The sequence below is a fragment of the Anopheles coustani genome, chromosome 3 (assembly GCF_943734705.1).
Source record: "Anopheles coustani chromosome 3, idAnoCousDA_361_x.2, whole genome shotgun sequence".
NCBI lineage: Eukaryota > Metazoa > Arthropoda > Insecta > Diptera > Culicidae > Anopheles > Anopheles coustani.
In genome coordinates, this window is record NC_071288.1 from 81,409,306 (window position 1) to 81,430,084 (window position 20,779).

The 20,779-nt window shown below is 47.1% G+C and overlaps 3 protein-coding genes across 3 annotated transcripts; 2 read left to right on the forward strand and 1 right to left on the reverse strand.

Annotated features, from left to right (window-relative positions):
* Window positions 1-2,413: 2,413 nt before the first annotated feature.
* On the forward strand, window positions 2,414-4,730 carry LOC131259732 (transcription initiation factor TFIID subunit 5). Its single transcript, XM_058261308.1, has 4 exons — window positions 2,414-2,547; window positions 2,613-3,192; window positions 3,257-3,596; window positions 3,664-4,730. The coding sequence occupies exons 1-4, from the start codon at window positions 2,485-2,487 to the stop codon at window positions 4,637-4,639; spliced, it is 1,959 nt and encodes a 652-aa protein (XP_058117291.1). The 5' UTR covers window positions 2,414-2,484; the 3' UTR covers window positions 4,640-4,730.
* A 4,212-nt stretch (window positions 4,731-8,942) lies between these two features.
* LOC131259728 (axoneme-associated protein mst101(2)-like) lies at window positions 8,943-14,189 on the forward strand. The gene is made up of 6 exons (XM_058261302.1): window positions 8,943-11,864; window positions 11,916-12,680; window positions 12,750-12,891; window positions 12,950-13,366; window positions 13,436-13,709; window positions 13,784-14,189. Exons 1-6 carry the CDS (start codon window positions 8,943-8,945, stop codon window positions 14,187-14,189), a joined length of 4,926 nt encoding a protein of 1,641 aa, XP_058117285.1.
* Window positions 14,190-14,535: 346 nt separating this feature from the next.
* Window positions 14,536-17,151, reverse strand: LOC131259739 (facilitated trehalose transporter Tret1-2 homolog). Its single transcript, XM_058261314.1, has 3 exons — window positions 17,110-17,151; window positions 14,924-16,144; window positions 14,536-14,850 (listed from the first exon to the last, which is right to left on the reverse strand). Exons 1-3 carry the CDS (start codon window positions 17,149-17,151, stop codon window positions 14,584-14,586), a joined length of 1,530 nt encoding a protein of 509 aa, XP_058117297.1. The 3' UTR covers window positions 14,536-14,583.
* Between the last annotated feature and the right edge of the window lie 3,628 nt (window positions 17,152-20,779).

Consider the following 20,779-nt stretch of genomic DNA (forward strand, 5'->3'; position numbering starts at 1 on the left):
TTGATTCGCACAATTAGCATGGTTTTGGCTCGGAAAAGCCAACACCGCCAGGAACTGATAAACATGTTTATGTCCCCCCGGGATTCAAATCAAAGATGGACCGTATCAATTTGAAGCTTAGCCACTCTCACTCTAATCGATAGGCCAAATATTGACCGTATCGTTATGACTGGATCGTGCGACTCTCATATCTAGTCGGGAGCCTTTTGTGGAGCAGTTGGCGTCATTGAGTCGGCGCTTCATTTCAGTGGATTGCGAAGGACGGTGGCTAATTTTGGCTAGCATGGCCTTGATGTGAAGTCTAATTTTTTAAACCTAGAATCTTCACAATTTGTTTACCCTTCGAACAAATGACAGTGATTTGCGTCGTATCTTCTATCGTATCATCCGGGGCTCGGGAACGTAAAAATGAGCAGGATAATGTTATCTTGTCTTATTGTGTGACGGTATCTCAGGATCGTCCGTACAAAGTATCAAAACAATATGTATTGCGTCGATTTGATGTCTCTGCAATGACCTCTAAAGCGAAAAACGATTAAAACCCTACCACGCATCTAGCGATCGTGTGATCGTAAAGCCGGATAGTTTGTTAATGGCTTCATTTTGTATTCCAGGCAACTGACCCCAAAATGTGCGGTCATTGAAAACAACACAAATAGAACGCTTCTTGTACCCACCAGGTTGGGGACGAATAACACAACAACTTCACTATCATTTTGCGTGGCGTGGCTTATCCTTATCAGGCAATACACACCATCAGCAACGAAGAAGGTCAATACATATTCTGGTTCCCATAGCTGTTGCCCGAAAAAAGGTGTGTCCAGGCGCGTGGGCCAATCAGCATCTCGCGGGATGATTTTGATACGGTCAATTTCGGGGCCAACAATCACAATCACGCCGAAAGGCAATTTTTCGCCTTCCCGCAAGGCAACAGCAGTCGAGTTGTTGCTGCGAGCCCCCGGTTTGTTTTGGCTGCGGACGCTTTCCTTTTCCTGACCGTTTTAGGAACCACAATTGATAAATTCAATCACGCCACCGCCAAATGCCGCCAATGTAGGCGTGATAAGGTTAATAAATGGCGAGCGGGCAGAGGGATGGATAGACAGATGATTGAGATGACTTGTTGAGGCGTTATGATCGAACGATCCAAAGCCAATGTAGTGTTAAACATTTCGTGAAGGTCAAACATATTGTGAGGGGGTTTTTTTTATAGCGAATGAGCGATCAAACAGAATAAAAATGACTGACGTCGATGGTACATGAAAGAAAGTGAAGGATTGCCCCTTCCAGCGAAGTACGCGAGTTTTTGGGATGAACTCAAGATTTGCGTAAATGCGTTCATAGATGATGATTTGCACTTTTTGACGAAGCACAAAATGTGGAACACCATGAACAGGATGTTGTCTAGTTGTGTGATCAAATTTGAAAAAATATACCATCAATTGGTACCTACAATCGTTTACCATTTGGAAATAACAATAAAATAAAAATGTCCGTAAACGGAAACACGTTTGTTCCGTTTTCAGTGTGTTCCAAGACTTCGTGCGCCTGAAGGTATGCAAACCGTATATCCTTGATTATTCGCTTGAAACTGGTTTGAAAAATGTATTTGCATACCGAACTGTGCTACAACTTAGTAGTATAAACGTACTAGTGCTTCATTTCAGTTAGTGATGGGGAAACTAAATCCCTACAGAGATTCGAATCTTTCGATTCAAACCCATTCTGTGATCTGGATCTTCGAATCCGAATCCCAATCCGTCATGTCATACATGCTCATCTAATGCCAATTTTTCATATGATGTGTTTAATTTGTGGAGGTTTCGGTTAAAGGTTCGGCGATTTTAGCTGTTAAACCTTCTTTTTATTTGCTCCTAGGAGCTGATAAACCTCCTTTTTTTCTGGAAATTGTTTATCCTGATCTGAATCTCCAGACTCCGATTCAGAATCCGGTAAAAATGGTCTGGTCCTGATGAAATGGGTTTGGTTGGGTAGATCAACTAGGATAATGGACATTCTACTGTATTTCTTTGTAAAACATAGGTTCCAGGAATTTTTCTAAAGCAAAACTTGCAAATCGCGCAAAAAACTCAATCTATGTCTATTGGACATTCTACCCAGCGTTCGATTTAAGGAAACTTAAATCAACTACATTGTCTCTAGATCGACTAGTTATGTGCCTAATTCGACTCAAATCATTGTGAGTCGATTCAAACAGTTTAGGATCAAGTCAGAATCGAATCAAAATCTTAAGAATCTGTCAGATGGGATTCGAATCTTTAGAATCTGTCAAATGGGATTCGAATCTGTAGAATCCGTCTAGGGATCGAATCTTCGAATCTTTCGAATCCCGATCTACCAACACTAATTTCAGTGATCTTGATGTGCTCAAAACACCAAAGTAAGCTCTAGTGTTTTGCTGACGAATTTTGCAGAAAAAACGCGTAAATATACAGAAAAGTGCGATTTCCTCTATTTGCCACGATGGCGCAGAATAGAAACGACTTGTTGGCAGTGTTGGCGGTGGTAAAAAAGTACAATTTAAAGGTACGTTTGGAAGAAAAGAGAAGCTACGGCGGTTTGTTTACATTCATTGCATCAAACCATTGTAGGGTACCGAGGATCTGCTCAAAAAGGAAGCCGGTCTCATCGATATTCCGGAAAATGTGGCCGGCGAAGCGGAAGTGAACAGTGTACTAGCGGCCTACAAAAGCGAGGGAGATCCGGACATTTACGAGCATTCCTACATGGAGCTGCGCAAGTTCGTGGAGGAATCGCTCGATATCTACAAGCACGAGCTGGCGTTGATACTGTATCCGGTCCTGGTGCACATGTACATCGAGCTTGTGTATAATAGTCACGAGGAGCAGGCAAAGAAGTTGATCACAAAGTTTGGCCCCGAGCAGGAGTACTATTACCAGGACGAACTGGCCCGACTTTCGATGGTGACCAAGCGGGACCAGATGAGCGGTAACGATATCACGGACACTTTCAAATCGAATGCTTTCACGATTCGGATATCCCGTGACACGCTTTCGTTGTTGAAGAGACATTTGCACGAGAAAAAAGCATCGGTAATACTGAACATTGTCAACGAGCATATGTACTTTGATTTGTATGAAGGTGTTGCGCGAAACAAGTCCCAATGCGATGCGACGAGCGGTGCAATGACGGGAGAGGCTAAACGACAAGGTAGGAATAATAGTTACTTTGTGCCTCACATATTCGTTCTCAAAATGACATTAATCTTTTTCAGATAATAAAATTAAAGTGTATTATGGACTTCTGAAGGAACCCGACGTGCAAACGCTACAGCCAGCCGCTCCTCCGGAAGAGGATGACGACATGGACCCGGACGCACCGGATAAACCGAAGAAGAAAAAACCGAAAAAGGACCCACTGTACTCGAAGAAGCCCAAGTCTGATCCGAACGCACCCCCGCTGGATCGTATTCCGCTGCCAAAATTGAAAGATGTCGACAAAATGGAGAAAGTAAAGGCTCTACGAGAAGCTTCTAAGAGGGTTAACCTCGGACCAGACTCGCTGCCTTCCATTTGCATGTACACCCTGTTGAATGCCAACTATACGGTGACATGGTAAGGTTGTACTCATTGTAGTATTCAAAAACAGTTTCTAATAATAGATTTTCTCTTTTTATTGCAGTGCGGATTTGTGTGAAGATTCCAGCCTCATAGCGGTAGGCTTTTCCGACTCGTCCATCAGGGTGTGGTCGATGACACCGATAAAGCTTCGGGAGATGAAGAGCGCAGAGCAGTTGAAGGAAATCGATCGCGATGCCGAGGACGTTCTGATCCGGATGTTGGACGACCGAAAGGCGGAGCTTTGCCGTACGCTGTGTGGCCACAGTGGTCCGATCTACCGGACATCGTTCGCCCCGGATCGAACGATGATGCTCTCTTGCTCGGAGGACTGTACCATACGGCTCTGGTCGCTGCACACCTGGACGTGCGTCGTCGTGTACAAAGGCCACCAATTTCCCGTGTGGGACGTACGATTCTCGCCCCATGGGCATTACTTTGTGAGCTGCTCGCACGACAAAACCGCACGCCTTTGGGCTACCGATTCCCATCAGCCGCTGCGCATTTTCGCCGGCCATCTCGCGGACGTGGACGTGTGCATCTTCCACCCGAACAGCAACTACGTCGCGACGGGTTCGAGCGACCGTTCCGTGCGTCTGTGGGACGTGTGCGTCGGAAACCACCATCGGTTGCTGACCGGCCACAAAGCGCCAATCTATTCGCTAGCATTTTCCATGTGCGGTCGCTATTTGGCCTCCGGTTCGGCGGACAAACGTGTCCTGATTTGGGATCTCGCTCACGGGCATCTTATCGCGGCCCTGACCGGACACGGCGCTACGGTACATTCGATGTGCTTCAGCCGGGACGGCACGATCTTGGCGACCGGCGGGCTGGACTGCGCCCTTAAGCTGTGGGACTTTACAAAGCTCGTGGACGACATCAGCGGGGAGAATGTGAACGTTTCGCACAATCCGGACGTGCGTGACGGTGAACCGTACCTACTGCGCACGTTCCCCACGAAGCAGTCGCCATTTTTGACGCTACATTTTACGCGCCGCAATTTGTTGCTCGGGGTGGGTATGTACGAGCTGGGTGTGTAGGCGCAATGGCTTGCGATCACAATCGGCCAACAGACGTACAGATCCCAAATACATCTTCTAAGATTAATAATAAAAATTCTGTATTTGGTAATCTTAAACTGTGTTTGGATAGTTCAATTATTAGTAGATGTATCTATCAATAGATTGTTTGTATTAGAATAATCCTATATTCTATACATTTTGCAAAAACCTACAAAAAGTAAACAACCGTTGCCAACAACATCAAGAGCGAGGCCAAACCAAGATATAAATCTTACGGATTTCATGGTGGGTGTGTTAAGGCAAGAATAATTTTCGTAAAGCAAAACGATGCCGTTCAAGATGGAACTGTTGAAGAACATACGGACCATGCGCCTCCACTGGGAAAAAGAAAAGTCATGCAAAATGCTTGTTGCACTCAGGGAAAAAGTAAATTAAAATTTCCTATCAGCCCCTAGAGAAGGGAATTGTGAAAAATTATTGTATCTCCTAGAAAATACACCCATACAAGCAGGGAGAAAGAAAACTCTGCCTTTCCCCAGTACGGCATCCATTTTTAATTTGTGGTCTCTCCGAGTTGGTTTTCTCTCGCTAAGACCGTGCCCGGTTCAAATGCAGATTGAACCAAATGCTCTCCACCGCTCTGGTCTTTCAGACCTCTGGCCGATCTTGTGACGCAGCAGCAGACGTATCCCGGTCCCGGCTTGGGAGCCGTCGAGCAAAATCCGTTCTCAGTTATACCTGAACCACCGTTACGGTATTACGCTGCGCCCAGTATCGAGAGTAACTCCCACGTAAAAAAGTTAGAAAAGGGGAATCTAATCTTGGATTCTCAAGGCAAAATTATTGAAGTAAAAGTGTTAAAGTACCAAGAAAAACTATCGAGAAAACGTAGGTGAAATTTTTCTTTAACGCACGCAACACAGTTATAGTATTATTGGAAGTGTATTCGATGCCAGTAACTTCTTTTGGCTTAATTTGGGTAGTGCAGTGTTTCTCAAGTTACAATATCGTAAAGTGAGGTTTAATGAATGGTCGTTACTTTCTTCTTCCCTAATACGATCTAAAGGAAACGTAGTTTTCTGTGAGAAAATTTGCAAACTATTTTCGAAACGGATTGTTCCCTTCTGGTATGGCCGATTTCTTCGCAAGTTATATAATGCTACGCCATGTGGTCGGTATCGGGGTGTATTTCCTGCTTGCGCTGTGGTGTGCGATATTAATTTACGAAGGTGTTTAAGCATGGCGGTGGAATTTGCCCAGCAGTTCTGCTAAACCAGACAGCCGGACCGGATCGTCGACGATGACCAAGAGGAGAACCTGTGGTATAGTTTTCGATCGACAGTTCCATCCGCGCATGCCTTCAGGCGTCCCCTGACGGCCCTGATTTATGTTTCGATGAAAATTCTTCGAACACCGGCGGCATGTGAAAAGAAATGAAAGTTTATGCTAGTTTTCACCCGTTGCGTATCGTTGCGTTCGTGCTCTGGTTTCACAGGGAAAACGGATTAGCCTACAAAACTTTCTCAAATGTCTGATGAACGAAGCAGCAGTTTTGGGCCACCAGTTTCGTATGGCTACCATTTTCAGTTGGAAAAGCGGCCTCTCACTCACCGGGAACAGAGCGATCAGTCCCATGCGGGAAAGCAGTGGGAAAAGATAATAATAGCATTTTTGTTGAAACTGTGAAAATTTTGTCGCCTGAGCCGCCGTCTTAAGGCCGCGGTTCTCGTCACATACGCGATTCCCTCGCGCTCACTCACGGGAGCGCCAGAGTCTTGTGTTGTTCATCGTTTTGTTATTTACTTCTTGTTCCTAGTCCAAGTTTTCGTCCCCCTTTCGGCACCTTGTTCTAATTCTCTTTTCTTCCTGCTTTTTCCTTTTTGCAATCTTTTTTGTACATTTTTTATATATTTGATCTGTAGATGTTTGAATTGCTTGCTCGGTTTTGTAACACAAAATGGGTTAAGAAAATGGAGTTATATTTGCAACATCAAAGTCAAGGCTTTCCAAAGTCGTTGATACCCACAAATGTTAATTGCTAAATAAATCTCTTTATATTTTCTTTTCATATATGACAAATGGTTGGAGAAACTAGACACATTAAACAAATACCAAAAAAGCAGGGCTCTTTCTCTAAACACTGTCAAACACCACGGAAACGGATAGATCGCGGAAATTTATCTTCCATTCCACGCCGTGTTCAGCTATTAGAAACCCGAACGAAAGGCATGGAGCGTGTATCTACTAACGCGAGACGACGGCCGAGAACGGAGCACGGCGAGTTAAAAATGTCGTTGTTTATAATTAGTGACGAAATAAAGTGTGCGATTATTGCGACCGGTTTTCGGGGCGACAATTGGCTTCGAGAGAGCGAACTGACGTGCCTTTTTTCCCTACGGCGCATACATTTTCCGTCTATAAATACGGGAAGAACTCATACTCACCAACCATTCCGTTCTAGCGCCGGGTTTTCCATTCTAGATGATCGTATCGCACCGTAGAACTGGTCCGGCTCTGTGCGCCGTCACTTCTTCGTTGGGCTTCTTCTGTTGATGTATTTCTCCTATTCCTCCGGTAGTCGCTAGCATCAATTAACAAGCGACACGCTGCTACATGCGTCAAACACCGTTGAAAGCGATCCGACGTTCGTGGCCAACATTGGAAGGAAAAACTGTGTGCGTTTTTCCCAAGTTGGAAAGTGCGAAGAAAAAGAAAACGGAACACATTCTTCCGTTATTGGGCTTTTCACTTTATTCCGACAAATACATCCACGTTTTCGTGACAGCTGCCACGCCAACTAAGTTGAAAAAAGAAGTTTGTCGTTTGCAAGGAAAATAAGACTCAGCTAAAGCGGGCGCCTGGTTGTTTACTACTTTTGCATTTCTTTATTACGTAAAAGTGATCAATTGTGCCAATGAGTGGTCTGTACCTGATCCTGGTTTATCATGTTTATATATGCTTTGTTTCTACTAAACACATGCTACATATTAACTCAAAGGTGAAAATGGGTGTTGCAGCCTAGTAGCACCTAACAAAGTTGTCAAAATTATATCATTGTTGGTGATGAGCTTTAGTTTTTGACATTATCATTGTTTTTGGCAATTTTCCAGCGTCCGATACATGCTTTATTTTTGGTCATTTTGTGCTTGTTGAATTTTCAAGGCGATGTCGCATACTTGGGGGGTTGTTTTCAAGGAGAATTCACACAAATTGCAACACACATTTGTGTCTCGTGTGGCGAATGGCATTGAATTATTGTACGACACAATCATTACACCAGAACACACAAAAAAATAGTAAAAAAAAATAAACAACTAACCCACCTATCTTTCTACCACGTATCTTCTCTGAGAGCAAGTGCAAAATTTATCATCAACAACATCTGATGGGGACCAAACAGATGCTTGATATTAAAAAAATCCTCATGCACGTACTTTCAAGGTGGGACAGAAAAGCCAAAAATCATTTCATCCAATCGTTTTTGTTTTCAAAATGTGCGCTAAGGTTTGTTTTAAAAATACGCTGAGGTCAATGGCTCGGAGTTTTTCTGCTTTTTTGTTGTTTTGTTGGGGAGAGGGAGTACCAGCTGACGTAGGCGAGGGTGCTGAGGAGGAAGGAGGTGGAGGGTGGGGAGGGGGGGTTGAAAAATGTGTACCACATTTCGTAAGAGAAAGCCGTGACATTGCGGGGCTTGTCGAGTTCAGGTAACGTAATGCCGGACATCCTAGAGCTATGATTTAGTCTAGCATTTAGGCGTGCCGTTGGACTTGCGTCATCATATAGGTTAATGTGAATTTTTGTATTTTTTTGTGTTTTTATTGATGTTTGTTCACTTATTTTCTATTCTAACTCCTATATTTAACTCTTGTACAACAGATCCCTCATGAAAAGCCAGCGCTCTGATTTTATTGCAAATTAATCACCAAGGGAAAACCCTACTACCAAACAGAGCTGCGCTCTAACACAAATACAGAACATTATGTTTCCGTGCAAAATGAATTGTATAATATGCCATTTGGTTCAAGTGTTCTGGTTCACATTCAGACATCTTGTTGTGTGTGTTTTTTTTCTGTGGTTTTGCGAACCATATCCATTAGAAACTAAATTTAGATCCTCGCACGGCCGTAGGCATGGTTGATTTTTGCGTTTTCACAGCAAAATCAGCGAGTGCGAGTTTCATGTGAAGGGAGATATTTGTTTTACGTTTACATGGCTGACGATCCACTGCTGATGGAATTAATAAATGTTGCTTTTATGTTTTTCTTTCTTCTTTCACTTCAATTTCAGAGAGTCAAGCCCGAAAACGCTAGCCAATTGAAGCATGGCCAAGAAAGGGAAGGCTAAAAACGGAGCAGCTCCCGCGGAGGGAGGACAGGAAGTGGCAACGCCAGCACCAGCCACAACCAACACGCCACTGAATCCAGTTAGACCGGCCCCGGAAAAGCCAGCCAAGGAAGAAGAGGCTGCAAAGCCGGCTGCTCCTGCTGCTGCTCCCCAACAGAAGAAACCCGAAGTCGTAGCACCAACATCGGCCCCGGAAAATGAAGTGGAGGGTGAAACGGCGGGCGAATCGAAGCGCAAGAATAGCCGCCGCAATCGTAAGAAGAAGACCGGAGAAGCTGTAACTCCAGAACAGCAGGCACGCGAAGCGGAATCGAACACTCTCTTCAATCAGAAAAAGCGCCTGCGCAAGAAGCGCTCCAAGCTGGCCCGCGCTTTGGAGCTGGCCGAGTCGAGTGGTAACGCGCAAAAGGCCGCCTTGGAGGAGGCCGCATCCGGTGAGGCGGGGCTGTCGCCCGAGGAGCTTCGCAAGCGGTTGGAAGTTGTGGAGAATCTATTGAAGCACGTGCAGGCCAAGTCGCTGGAGGAGCAGAAGAAGGTCGAAACCTTGAAGAGTACCGCCAAAGCACCGGCACCGGCGCCGAAGTCCGAGGACAAGAAGGAAGAGAAGAAGCCCCGCAAGGAGTCGGAATCGTCCTCGAAGAATTTGACCAGCGAGAAGGTGCGCAAGGAGGCGGATGTCAAGAAGCTGGCTACTGAGAAGGTTCAGATTCAGAACGAAGCGAAACGGTTGGCGGAGGAGAAGGCCCGGAAGGAGCAGGAGATGAAGAAGCTGCTGGAGGAGAAGGCAAAGAAGGACGCCGAAGCGAAGGCACTGCTAGAGGAGAAGGCCGCTCGGGATGCGGAATTGGCTCGGCTTACGCAAGCCAAGGCACGCGTCGAAGTGGTGGAGCAGAAGATTAACGAACTCGATCAGAAAGTCCAACAGCGGAAGGAAACGGAGGAGGTGAAGCCGACCCAGCCCGGAAGCCCGAAGCAGAAAAAGGAACAGGCACGCACGCGAAAGGATTCCGAATCAAGCAAGAAGAAGGAGGCTGAAGAAAAGTCCAAGAAGGAAGGAGAAGAGAAGCTCAAGAAGGAAGCGGAAGAGAAGGCGAAGAAAGAAGCAGCAGATAAGGCAAAGAAGGAAGCGGAAGAAAAAGCAAAGAAGGAAGCCGCGGAAAAGGCCAAGAAGGAAGCGGAAGAGAAGGCAAAGAAGGAAGCCGGCGAAAAAGCCAAGAAGGAAGCGGAGGAAAAGGCCAAGAAGGAAACCGCGGAAAAGGCCAAGAAGGAAGCGGAAGAGAAGGCCAAGAAGGAAGCAGCGGAAAAGGCCAAGAAGGAAGCGGAAGAGAAGGCCAAGAAGGAAGCAGCGGAAAAGGCCAAGAAGGAAGCGGAAGAGAAGGCAAAGAAGGAAGCCGCGGAAAAGGCCAAGAAGGAAGCGGAAGAGAAGGCTAAGAAGGAAGCAGCGGAAAAGGCCAAGAAGGAAGCGGAAGAGAAGGCCAAGAAGGAAGCAGCGGAAAAGGCCAAGAAGGAAGCAGAAGAAAAGGCCAAGAAGGAAGCAGCGGAAAAGGCTAAGAAGGAAGCGGAAGAAAAGGCCAAGAAGGAAGCAGCAGAAAAGGCCAAGAAGGAAGCGGAAGAGAAGGCAAAGAAGGAAGCAGCGGAAAAGGCTAAGAAGGAAGCCGAAGAAAAGGCAAAGAAGGAAGCAGAAGAAAAGGCAAAGAAGGAAGCCGCAGAAAAGGCCAAAAAGGAAGCAGAAGAGAAGGCCAAGAAGGAAGCTGCGGAAAAGGCAAAGAAGGAAGCGGAAGAGAAGGCCAAGAAGGAAGCGGAAGAAAAGGCGAAGAAAGATACTGAGGAAAAACTGAAACAGGAAGCAGCGGAAAAGGCAAAGAAACAGGCTGAAGAGGACGCCAAGCGGAAACAGGCCGTCGAGCCGGCCAAGCAACAACCACAGCAACAGCAGCAGCAGCAAAATGGATCGGCACCAACGACCCCTACGCAAGACAAACCGGTCGCCCCAAAGCAGGACCCTAAAAACAATAAGAAAAACAACAAACGAACGCCCAAGAACAGTGTCTCCGAGGACGAGAAGAGCGCAACCAAAGGAACCGGTTCAAAAAACGGACCAAGCGGCGATTTTGCCTCCTCTGCTGAACCCGTACCGGTAGCAAAATCGCAGGAACTCCAGTCAGCACCAGCGCCAGCACCGAAGGCCCCGGAAGCGGCGGCCCCGGCCAATGTCAAGGCAGCTCCAAAGCCATCTAATGGAAAACCAGCAGCACCGGCATCGCCACCTGCCAATGCAAAGCCACAGACTGCTCCTGCCGCCACCACCAAAACTCCGGAGAAACCAGCTCAACCGCCCAAGACTGCAGCGCGTAGCTCGCCACCAAAGACCACTGCCAAGGCTCCGTCACCACCGAAAACTCCCGCACCTGCACCCTCGTCAAAGGCCGCTGCCAAGCCGAGTACACCTCCCGCCACTAAGAAGCCGGATCCTCCACCAAAGCCCGAGTTCCTGAAGAAGAAGTCACCCTCGGTGGAGAAGGAGAAAGCACCCGCTCCGAAAGCTGCCGCTCCAGCACCAACACCGGCCGCAGCACCCGCCCCGAGCTCAGCACCTGCCTCTCCCGCCCCAGCACCAGCGACAGCTCCAGCACCAGCTCCGGTACCAGCACCGGTCCCTGTTGCAGACCCGGCAGTCGCTGCCCGGTTGACCGACGATGCACTCAACGGACAGAAGAAACCCGCCTCAACGCCATCGGCCGCCGCGGCCAGTGCAGCTGCTGCCGCCGCCGGCAACACCAACAAACCGAAACCAGTACAGAAGAAACCGGAGGTTCCACCGAAGCCGGACGTGCACAACAAGAGCGCCGCCAAGATGAAGACCCCGATCAAGCAGCCGAGCGGCAAGGCGTCCTCGACGGTAACGATTGCGCACCGACCCGTACAGAATAACCATTTGACAACAATTCAGTCTGATTGCAGGTCGCCGGCAGCAACGGAGCTAAGTAGGACGGAAGCATTTAAGAAGAACATGGACATTATATCGACCATCGCGGACGTCCTGCTATCGTACCCACGCTCTAAGCGGAACCGAGCGGAGGGCGCCACCAACTCCAACGATCCACCCACCGCCAAGAGTTCCTTCGATCCTTCCTCCTTCAGCCAGCAAACTCCCGCTTCACTCTTTTCAGCCCTCTTTCCCACGCAATCATCCGGTGGTTCGAAAGATCATCCACCATCCGCTTCCGATCCTCAGGCAAGCAACAGCGAGTCATCCGAACCCAGCACTAGCGGCGATGCGAAGAAACAGAAATCGAAACTCGATCTGGAACGCATCCTGCGCATACTTCAATCGACGCAGCCGAACGCTCCACGGCCCGTAGAGGGTGGTGGACAATCATCGACATCACCGGCAGGTCCATCGACAAGCAAACCCTCCGAGACAACAACCGATGGAGCTCCGGAGAATCCATTCGGATCGTTTCTAACGAAGGACGCAATCCGTGCACTGATGCCTACCTTGCAGGAGGTGAACGTCAAATTTAACGTGGAGAAGCAGCTGGAGGCACTTAACGCGACGGCAGCCATGGCGAAGCTTCTTCCCAAAACTCTCCCCCCGGGAACCGATACCACCGAGGAGGATGAACTTGAGGAAGATCTGCTCGACGATGATGCGGAAGATACGATCGAGTACAAGTTCACACCTCGGCCGGTCTTCATAGCTACCATCTGTCAGGTAGGGTGAAGGGAGCCAAGTTTTCGGTGGTTAGATTGTAATTATTTAATCTCTTGGATTTTCCAAAAGGTGTGCAAGAACCCTCTGAAGACCTTCTTCCACTGTGAACGATGTCGGATGGTGTCGTACTGCGGCGAGGAGCATCGTCGTGTCGATCAACCACCACATCGGGATCTTTGTGCGGTACTGTGCGAAATTGCTTCAATGCGAGGTAAGTTTACTCGCATTATCTCATCTCGATGGCGATTACCAAATAAACACTTACGCAGGAGGACACATCTACCAGTTGGCCCGGAAGCTCAACGTTCAGGAGTACCGTAGCCTGCGCGTTCAAACGCTCAACCAGATCGAGCTGACGCTCAAGCGACCCCTGCAGGCGTTCGAGCGCGAGATTGTACTGTTCCCACGCATCTGCCTCCAGCCGAACTGTCGCGCCTGGAACCAGGAGCTGCTCACGGAGTGCAAAGACTGTCGGCAGGTGTCGTACTGCGCCAACGAACCGACACACCTGCAGGAATCGCACAGTCGCTGGTGCAAGGCGTACCTGCTCTTCCAGAAGTTGATCCTCCGGCAACGCATTCTCGGCCGCATCGAGCCCGTCCTTCCATCGCGTATCATCTCCAAACCGACCCCGCTGGCGGCGAACATCGACGAAACGTTCAAGCAACTGTACAAGAACTCCTCTGGTAAGTTTCCGGGACGTCGACCACGAAAGGAAGAGCTTTCTGTGATATCTTCTTATCGCCCGTTGACAGCTCTTCGGGATGAATGTGTGTACGCGGTGCTGTCCCAGATAGCGACGGCTCCGCTGACCGCCCTGTACGCGTACCAGCAGACTGGTCTACCGTTCGGGAAAACATTCACCATCCACCTCGTTGGAGCCGAACTGCAGTTCGAGGGCGACACACTGGACAAGTGGGAAGCGTTCTTCCTTCACCTCGTACCGGAAGTCGCAGTTCTGCGCGTCGTGTTCGTTGGCCCGGAGTTGAACGTGGAAAATCTACCCATCGACATCATAAGCCGCATACGGTAGGACTTTGGCAAACGGAACGTTAATGATGCGACCTTTCATTCTAATGTTCTGCTTTCGTGTGCACTTCCAGAATGTGCCGTACCTGCCGTACAAAGTGTCGCGTGGTCGCATTCGATTTCCAGTGTCGCACGATGTACCACGACTACCGGCACAGCTCCCGATATCAGCGACCGGATCTGATCTGCTTCTTCAACCCGGGACTGCATCGTTTCACCGGCTACGCAGGGCTCGACAGTTGGCCACAAACGATCCGCACCGCGTCCGATGCCGGCTGCCCGATGCTGGTGACGGCGTACACCGAGCTCGAGTCTCCGCTTGACCTGGAGCGACTCCTGCGCGAGTCGTCCCGAGCGCTGAAAGTTATCCGTCCACCGTCGGTGAATCCCTTCGGTTCGAAGCGACCCGATCGTAACTTCATTTCGGATGAAACGGCCCCGATGATCTTCAAAAACTATTTCTATTTTGTGGTGCAATAAGCCCAATGATGAAGTCGGGTGTCACCAAACTTTGTGCCCTGTGGCACTTTCCCCTTCTCCTTCCCACCGCCCAACAATGCCGTCCGATATAATGTCCATGGACTACAACAGGCAACAAGATTTGGTTTTGAATGCTTTTACTCTTCTTTTTTGTTTTTACTTTTCCATCAACCGGTGTGGCAAAGCGAACCACCCGGAATACAACACGTTCGCCTACTTTAAAATGTCACATCCTTTGCGTCAACCACCAGCTCGTCAACTTACGGCGACCGGTTGGCGATCATTTCGATTTCGATGTGGAATAAATAATGTGTATCAGTGAGTTAAATTAGTTCAATATGTGTGTTTATTTAATATTTAATCTCATTTGAAACAGATCATCTAGCAATCTTCGCTACAGCTTTGTATCATAAGATCGCTTCTCGGAAGGGTTCGACTGATGCCGCACTATTTCATCCGTGGCGTTAAACACGGGGTTGTCATGGCTCGCATCCTTGCCACATTCTAGCTGCTCGTGATGGTGTCGGGGTGTTCGTTCGAACAGCTTTTGGATGCTTTCCAGTTCGCGACCCTTCGTTTCCGGTACGCAGGTGATAACGAACACGACTCCCAAGGCACAGAGGACGCTGTACATGAGAAACGTTCCGGAAGCGGTGATTAGCTGTGAAGAGAAAATTAATTTAATACATAAACAAGGGTCACTAACTTATGACCTTAACGTTAGGTTTACTCACGTCTTCCAGTGGGTGGTAGGTTTTGATGACAGTGAACATCATGGCCAAGTTAAACGACCCGGCTAGAGAGCTAAGCAGACTGCGTTGTGCCGTTGGGAAGAGCTCACCCATCAGCAGGAACGGTATGCTGCCAAAACCGATCGAGAACCCGATCATGAACACGATCAGGCTGATTATTGGCAGGTATCCGAAGCACGTGTTCCCGATGGCGTTGAGATGGAAAGCGGCACCCATCGACGCCATGGCCAGGCACATGATCAACCCGGACATGATGAGCAGTGGCTTACGGCCTGCTCGGTCTACCACGAACAGGGCGGCGATGTTGCTCAATACCTGCACCGTGCCCACGATGATCGTCGCCAAGTGGCCATCCATCGAAGAACCGGCGGAGCGGAAGATTTCCACGGTGAAAAACACCACCGCATCAATGCCACTTACCTGTTGAATCAGCAAAAGCACAAGCCCAATGCCAAGGGGAATCATGATCTCGCGCCGGAGGAGCGCTTCCTTCGAGAAGGGTTTCGGTGAGTTGGCTTCTGGGGAACATTTTTCATTCCGTTGACCCGTTTGGTGTGCTGCAACCGAATCCGGTGCTGCCTTCGGATCTACTGAGAAACCCTGCAGATGGAGCCACTTGGCTGAGATGTGCGCTTTCTCGTACTGCTTGCGTGTTTTCAGCCACACCGGACTCTGGGGGAAGCATGCCACGGCCAGAAACAGGCAACATGCCATGCCACAACAAATCCACGCGAGAAGCCGCCAGTCGAAGAACTTCCCCATAATGTACATCACCAGGATGCCGAAGGACATGGCCAGCGCGGGAAGCGAACCGATCACTCCGCGAATCTTTGGATCACTACACTCGCTCACGTAAACCTGCGCCGCCGGTAAGGATAATCCGGCACCGAATCCTGACAGCATACGGGCGACAAACAGGACCCGCCAGTCGGTAGCAGTGGCGATCAGGATCCAGGCGATGGCCCATAGTGGAGACGCTATCAGTACCGTGTACTTCCGGCCAATCCGGTGCATCAGTGGGAATGCCACCAAACTCCCAAAGAAGGCTCCGAATGGAGGGATCGAGCTGACCCAGGATGCAATGTTTTTGGAGGGCAGCAGGCCAGGCGCCGTTTCGTGCATCGATGGTACGGCGGGTGCAGAATAACCTCGAACGAGCCCGATACAGTAGTACGACAGCGACACCGACAGAGAGAGTAACGTCTGAATGTATAAAATGGAAGAAACCATTTCAAATTTAGTAGAATGATGAAGGATAACACGTCCCACGTGTTGTGGGGTAACGATTATTTCAGTAATATCATTCTTCAAAAATTTTGGTGCAAAAATTTAGTTATCATTCATTCAGTTCTTCTTTTCCCAGTTTAATCTTTTCTATCAATCTCCCCCATTTCATAGAAATCGTTAATTTTTTACTATTTTATGATTCAGAATATTTGTTTTGATGTTGTTGATAAATTTCTTTAAATTGTATGTGGCAAGCAACCATGTTTATGCATTATGAAACAACCAACTCGACCCTTAAGCAACCCAATTGAGGTCATGATATGGGTCATTTTCTTCACAATATCCAAATACTTTCCCTATGTTTCGCGCCTTCGTAGTAGCTGTGTGTGTGTTTTTTACAGTTCCACAGTGGATATGATCAAATTTGACAAATCTCATGGAACTATAAGTAAAAGATTTAAAATGAGATTATGTGATGCTATATTTTTAAAATCAATTGTTTTCCATCGTTTGTTAATGAACCGCAATCCAAAAATAAGTTAAGATGTTTGAACAACTAAACCGTGAACTCTAAAATGTAGTCGTGTTTTGCCATGTTTGTCAACTAGTATTGTTCATCGTTGAACATAAAGACCATTGGCAAAAAAATTAAAACATGCTATCCAAGGCTGATGTATTTGTTTAGATCTTCAAGGTCAAATTCATTCGCACACACGTCGTCCAACTGAACCGTACTTGCTAGGAATTCCATTATCCGCATTAACATTCATACGAAACCATTAAACATCGGAGTATGTTCGACACCCTCCTTATCGTAAAATCGAAAACGTGTCTTTTAACATGATCACGGCAGATCACGTGGATGTATTTTTCGTATAACGATGAATCGGAAGTTTAAACGGATTTAAATGGCTAAATTCGTTTTAGTTGGTTCATCTCACCTGCTTCAACGCTGCCATCGGCGTGGTACCTTCGTCGGCCATTTTTATAGGGATTGCTTTTGTGACGTTGTTAAACGAAAGAGTTTGTTAGCCGGTTTTACACAGCTGAAGGATACAAGAACCTCCAAAACCCCGACTGAAGTTTATTGCGAATAAAACACACACCGTGCGCACATTACTCGACAACGCTTGAACACTGGACAATGGATCAATCCAGTATGTCTTCTTCGTCGCTCGTTCACTTTAGCTGATCGTAGTCAAAATTGCTGCCACACGTACGGAAGTAGTCGCAGCACACGCGGATTGTTACGCGATCACCATGCCGGTTTGATGAACGGTTGAATGGAGGCACACAAACACACGCGAGCAAAAAGTGGTCAGATCACTTTTTGGACAGGTTCACCATAGGGAAACTGAACGTTGTTTTGGGAAGTTTCACTGTGAAATCACAACACAAATGGGAACCCAGCATTGGGGGGTAACCGGAGACGGATTGTGCAATGGTGGCGTTGCACGGATTGGATGCCACTCCACGACGCCTGTGTGATTTCCCGACCGGGAAAGGCAACCGACCGCGTTGGTTTCGGCACTACGACTGATGGTGCATCGGTCCTCGGCAAGCCTAGACCTTCACAAATGGCTGACGCGATGCTGTTGGGGATCGTGCTATCGCGATCCTCGGTTTATTTATCTCTCCCACCCGACGGTCAAGGTGGCACATTTCCTTCTGCATTAGTAGCATTAGTTGGTTCCCCTTCCAGCAATCCAACAAGTTAGCATATTAACAGGTTGTATATTTACCTTTTAAAAATAAAAACAAACAAAATTTTTCATTTTGCCCTTTTTAAGCTCAACGTGCTGAGCTTATCGCTAAACTCTAAATCGAATTATACGAGGTGGTTAAGGGACATTCAAGTTTGCGACACTTTTCGCAGTTGCAAAATATCGATGAAGAATATTTGTCGTCAAACCCTAGCCGTAAATATCCCAATTCTAACACTTTTCTAATCGCTTATAGGTTGAGAGAACTGTACCCACTAATCGGATATGTTCGCTTCACTTCCACACTACAAAGCAGCTACAATGAAGCTGGCCATCAGCTGATGCCGCAGCGCGTCACAAATCAGAAACACATGCCGGGCCGGGCGTCTCTCCAATCGGAATGGCCGTTTTACTTCATTACGTGCTTTTTTTTTACAGCTATCCTACCGTTCGGAGCTTCAACGCGACTTTAAGTGCCCGACCGCAGTAGAAACGCGGTGACAGAGAGGAATTCCGCCGACCGCGGGTTACGAGCGCAAAACTACAATTTGGTCGGTGGATTACCGCTAATGAAACGCATATTTCCACCAGCCGTGCGAGGGAGTCTTTTCTTACTTTTTTTACTGGCTGTGGGGAAGCAGCTGCGATTCGCTTGATTGACGAATCTGCATGCAAATAATTTGCTCTACAAACAACGGGAGTTGGCCAGAACGGACAGTGTCTAAGGTGGACGATGCGATGAAGAAAAGGGTGTCAGGGGGTGCATGTAAGGTGATGCCTCCCACGGAAGTCTTTCTTATCAGAAAAATGGGACGACCGTGCATTTCCTTTGGCTAGTTCCTGTGCAGTTCCAATTGATTCGTCTGTATGTGCATGTGTGTATGTTTTTTCAAAGACTTTCTTTACTGGAACATATGTAAGACCAGTGGTTGTCAAACCTCTAGGAGTAAAGGCCGTTAAGTAATTAATCACATTGTTAGCTTTATCAAATTTTAACCTTAACCTATCTATTTAACACGTCATTGTGCAATAGTCGTAATTCATCCACTAAAATCAGTAGCATAGTAAAATTCTATCCTTTGAGCACATCGTTAGGAAACAACAATAAATATTGTATTACAGAAAATTATTATATATTATAAACATTTTCAGTTGATATGCTTTTGATAGGAAATTTAGATAAATTGTCACCAAATTTTTCATGTATTAAAGCTAGAAAAATTTGAATATGCATGACAAGCATTCGTGGTATGACTTTTAAATTATAAATTTTGGACTAAAAATATTCATTTAAAATCATGGCCTAGTCATTCTTGTTTATACTTCTGGCGATTTTAAATGTGCATCATAAACAATCTCTCAATATAAGATTAAGGAATTCATGCTGACTTCGGCAATTGATCGAATGTATAAATATATTGAAACATTCAGAAATTGTTCTGAAGATAATCTTTTCCGATTTTTATAATGTAAGAATGCAGGTTTTTATTTGGTTCAAACTAAACTCCTCCTTGGAAAATAATGGTTTGCACTTAAGTATCATTTTCGGAAATAAAGAACCACATTAAAACAATCAAAAGACCCACTTCTTGCCGACCGCTGCGCTACACCGAATGGCAGACCCGCTCAGCATCCACGAGTTTGCGTGAAGATGGGTAGGTTCTCGGATGTGGAAGCCCTCAGATGGACTTTCTGCAGCCTGTCCTCCCGCAAAGAAACCCCACTACGAAAGCGGTCAAGAGTATTTGCCTTCGTTCGCACTTAATTCACTGAACACAATAACGCCCACCATACTGGAATAGCGTGATGAAAGGAATCATCACGGCACGACTAAGATTGAAACGCACCATGATTTGAATGACGGCGTAAAGTGTGGTAAATTAATTTGTGGGCACTTAGCGAACCAATTACCAGACCAGAGTTCGACGATCATGTGAATGATATAAGAATTTAAAATATAGAAAGAAATGGGTGCAACGGATAGGTTCTGAACTTTCTTAATTGATCAGACTAAACAAGCTGCATAGAGTCATTTAAATGATTGTTATCAAAAGCGGTAACATCGGAAAAACGCGCTCGATCGAGATTATTACAACATCCGAGTGGATAACAAACTCTCTACACATACCAGCTCACTTCATCCAAATGGATGATGATGAAAAAATACTTACCATAGGTAGTTTGTGTGTTGTGTGCTAGATAGTCGATCTGGAACATGGCACTAGAACTTCAAATGACGTGATCGTTCTCTCACTCCGTGCTTGCAACGCTAACTAGTCGACTCGTTTGTCACTTCCACGTGCGCCAGTGCCTACTCTGCCAGTTACTCGTTTTGAGGCATTTCAAAAAGTATATTTTATCCAAGTGCATGATTCGGTTTCGTTTTAATTTGTTATCTGTTTTGCAAAACGATTGCTCCCGGAGATTATTTTCATGTCATTTTCAGTCGATCAATCGACTCATTAACCCAGTAACGGGATCCGTTGTCGCGTTAAATCCCCTTAGGGGCCAAGGGAAAGGTAGATTTTGCCACAAAAAAAACATTCCTGCCGGCACTCGGGACTACCAAGAGAAGGCGGGTTTGCGCCACAACGAAGAAAGTTTACCAGTTCCGCTCGATTCAGATCCGGAGAGGGCGATGTTGTCTTTCGGCGAAGCGAAAGCGAAATGATCGCTGCCTGACGACAGCCCAACCCGATAGCGCGGCTGTTTATTTGCCAAAGAGACAACTCCGACAACTCCGCCGACCGACGCAGTTCGGTACGATAAGTCGACGGGGTACGTTGGTGCTGTCGACTGGCCTCCGACGATTCTGGCAGGACTCAAACCTGCGTTAGTTAGATATTCAGTGTCATATCATCACCGCCAAAAGAACGAAACAGTGGCTATCAGGTACTGCAAGTAGTGT

What these genes read in the sequence shown, in the direction of transcription:
- LOC131259732 (XM_058261308.1), top strand. Translation starts at nt 2,485, where the DNA reads ATGGCGCAGAATAGAAACGACTTGTTGGCAGTGTTGGCGGTGGTAAAA. An exon ending in GGGAGAGGCTAAACGACAAG is followed by an intron (nt 3,193 to 3,256) that starts GTAGGAATAATA and finishes AATCTTTTTCAG; the next exon opens with ATAATAAAATTAAAGTGTAT. An exon ending in GCCAACTATACGGTGACATG is followed by an intron (nt 3,597 to 3,663) that starts GTAAGGTTGTAC and finishes TTTTTATTGCAG; the next exon opens with TGCGGATTTGTGTGAAGATT.
- LOC131259728 (XM_058261302.1), top strand. Translation starts at nt 8,943, where the DNA reads ATGGCCAAGAAAGGGAAGGCTAAAAACGGAGCAGCTCCCGCGGAGGGA. An exon ending in TCATAGCTACCATCTGTCAG is followed by an intron (nt 12,681 to 12,749) that starts GTAGGGTGAAGG and finishes ATTTTCCAAAAG; the next exon opens with GTGTGCAAGAACCCTCTGAA. An exon ending in CGAAATTGCTTCAATGCGAG is followed by an intron (nt 12,892 to 12,949) that starts GTAAGTTTACTC and finishes ACACTTACGCAG; the next exon opens with GAGGACACATCTACCAGTTG.
- LOC131259739 (XM_058261314.1), bottom strand. Translation starts at nt 17,151, where the DNA reads ATGGCCGACGAAGGTACCACGCCGATGGCAGCGTTGAAGCAG. An exon ending in CGATGGCAGCGTTGAAGCAG is followed by an intron (nt 16,145 to 17,109) that starts GTGAGATGAACC and finishes TTATACATTCAG; the next exon opens with ACGTTACTCTCTCTGTCGGT. An exon ending in CCTACCACCCACTGGAAGAC is followed by an intron (nt 14,851 to 14,923) that starts GTGAGTAAACCT and finishes TTCTCTTCACAG; the next exon opens with CTAATCACCGCTTCCGGAAC.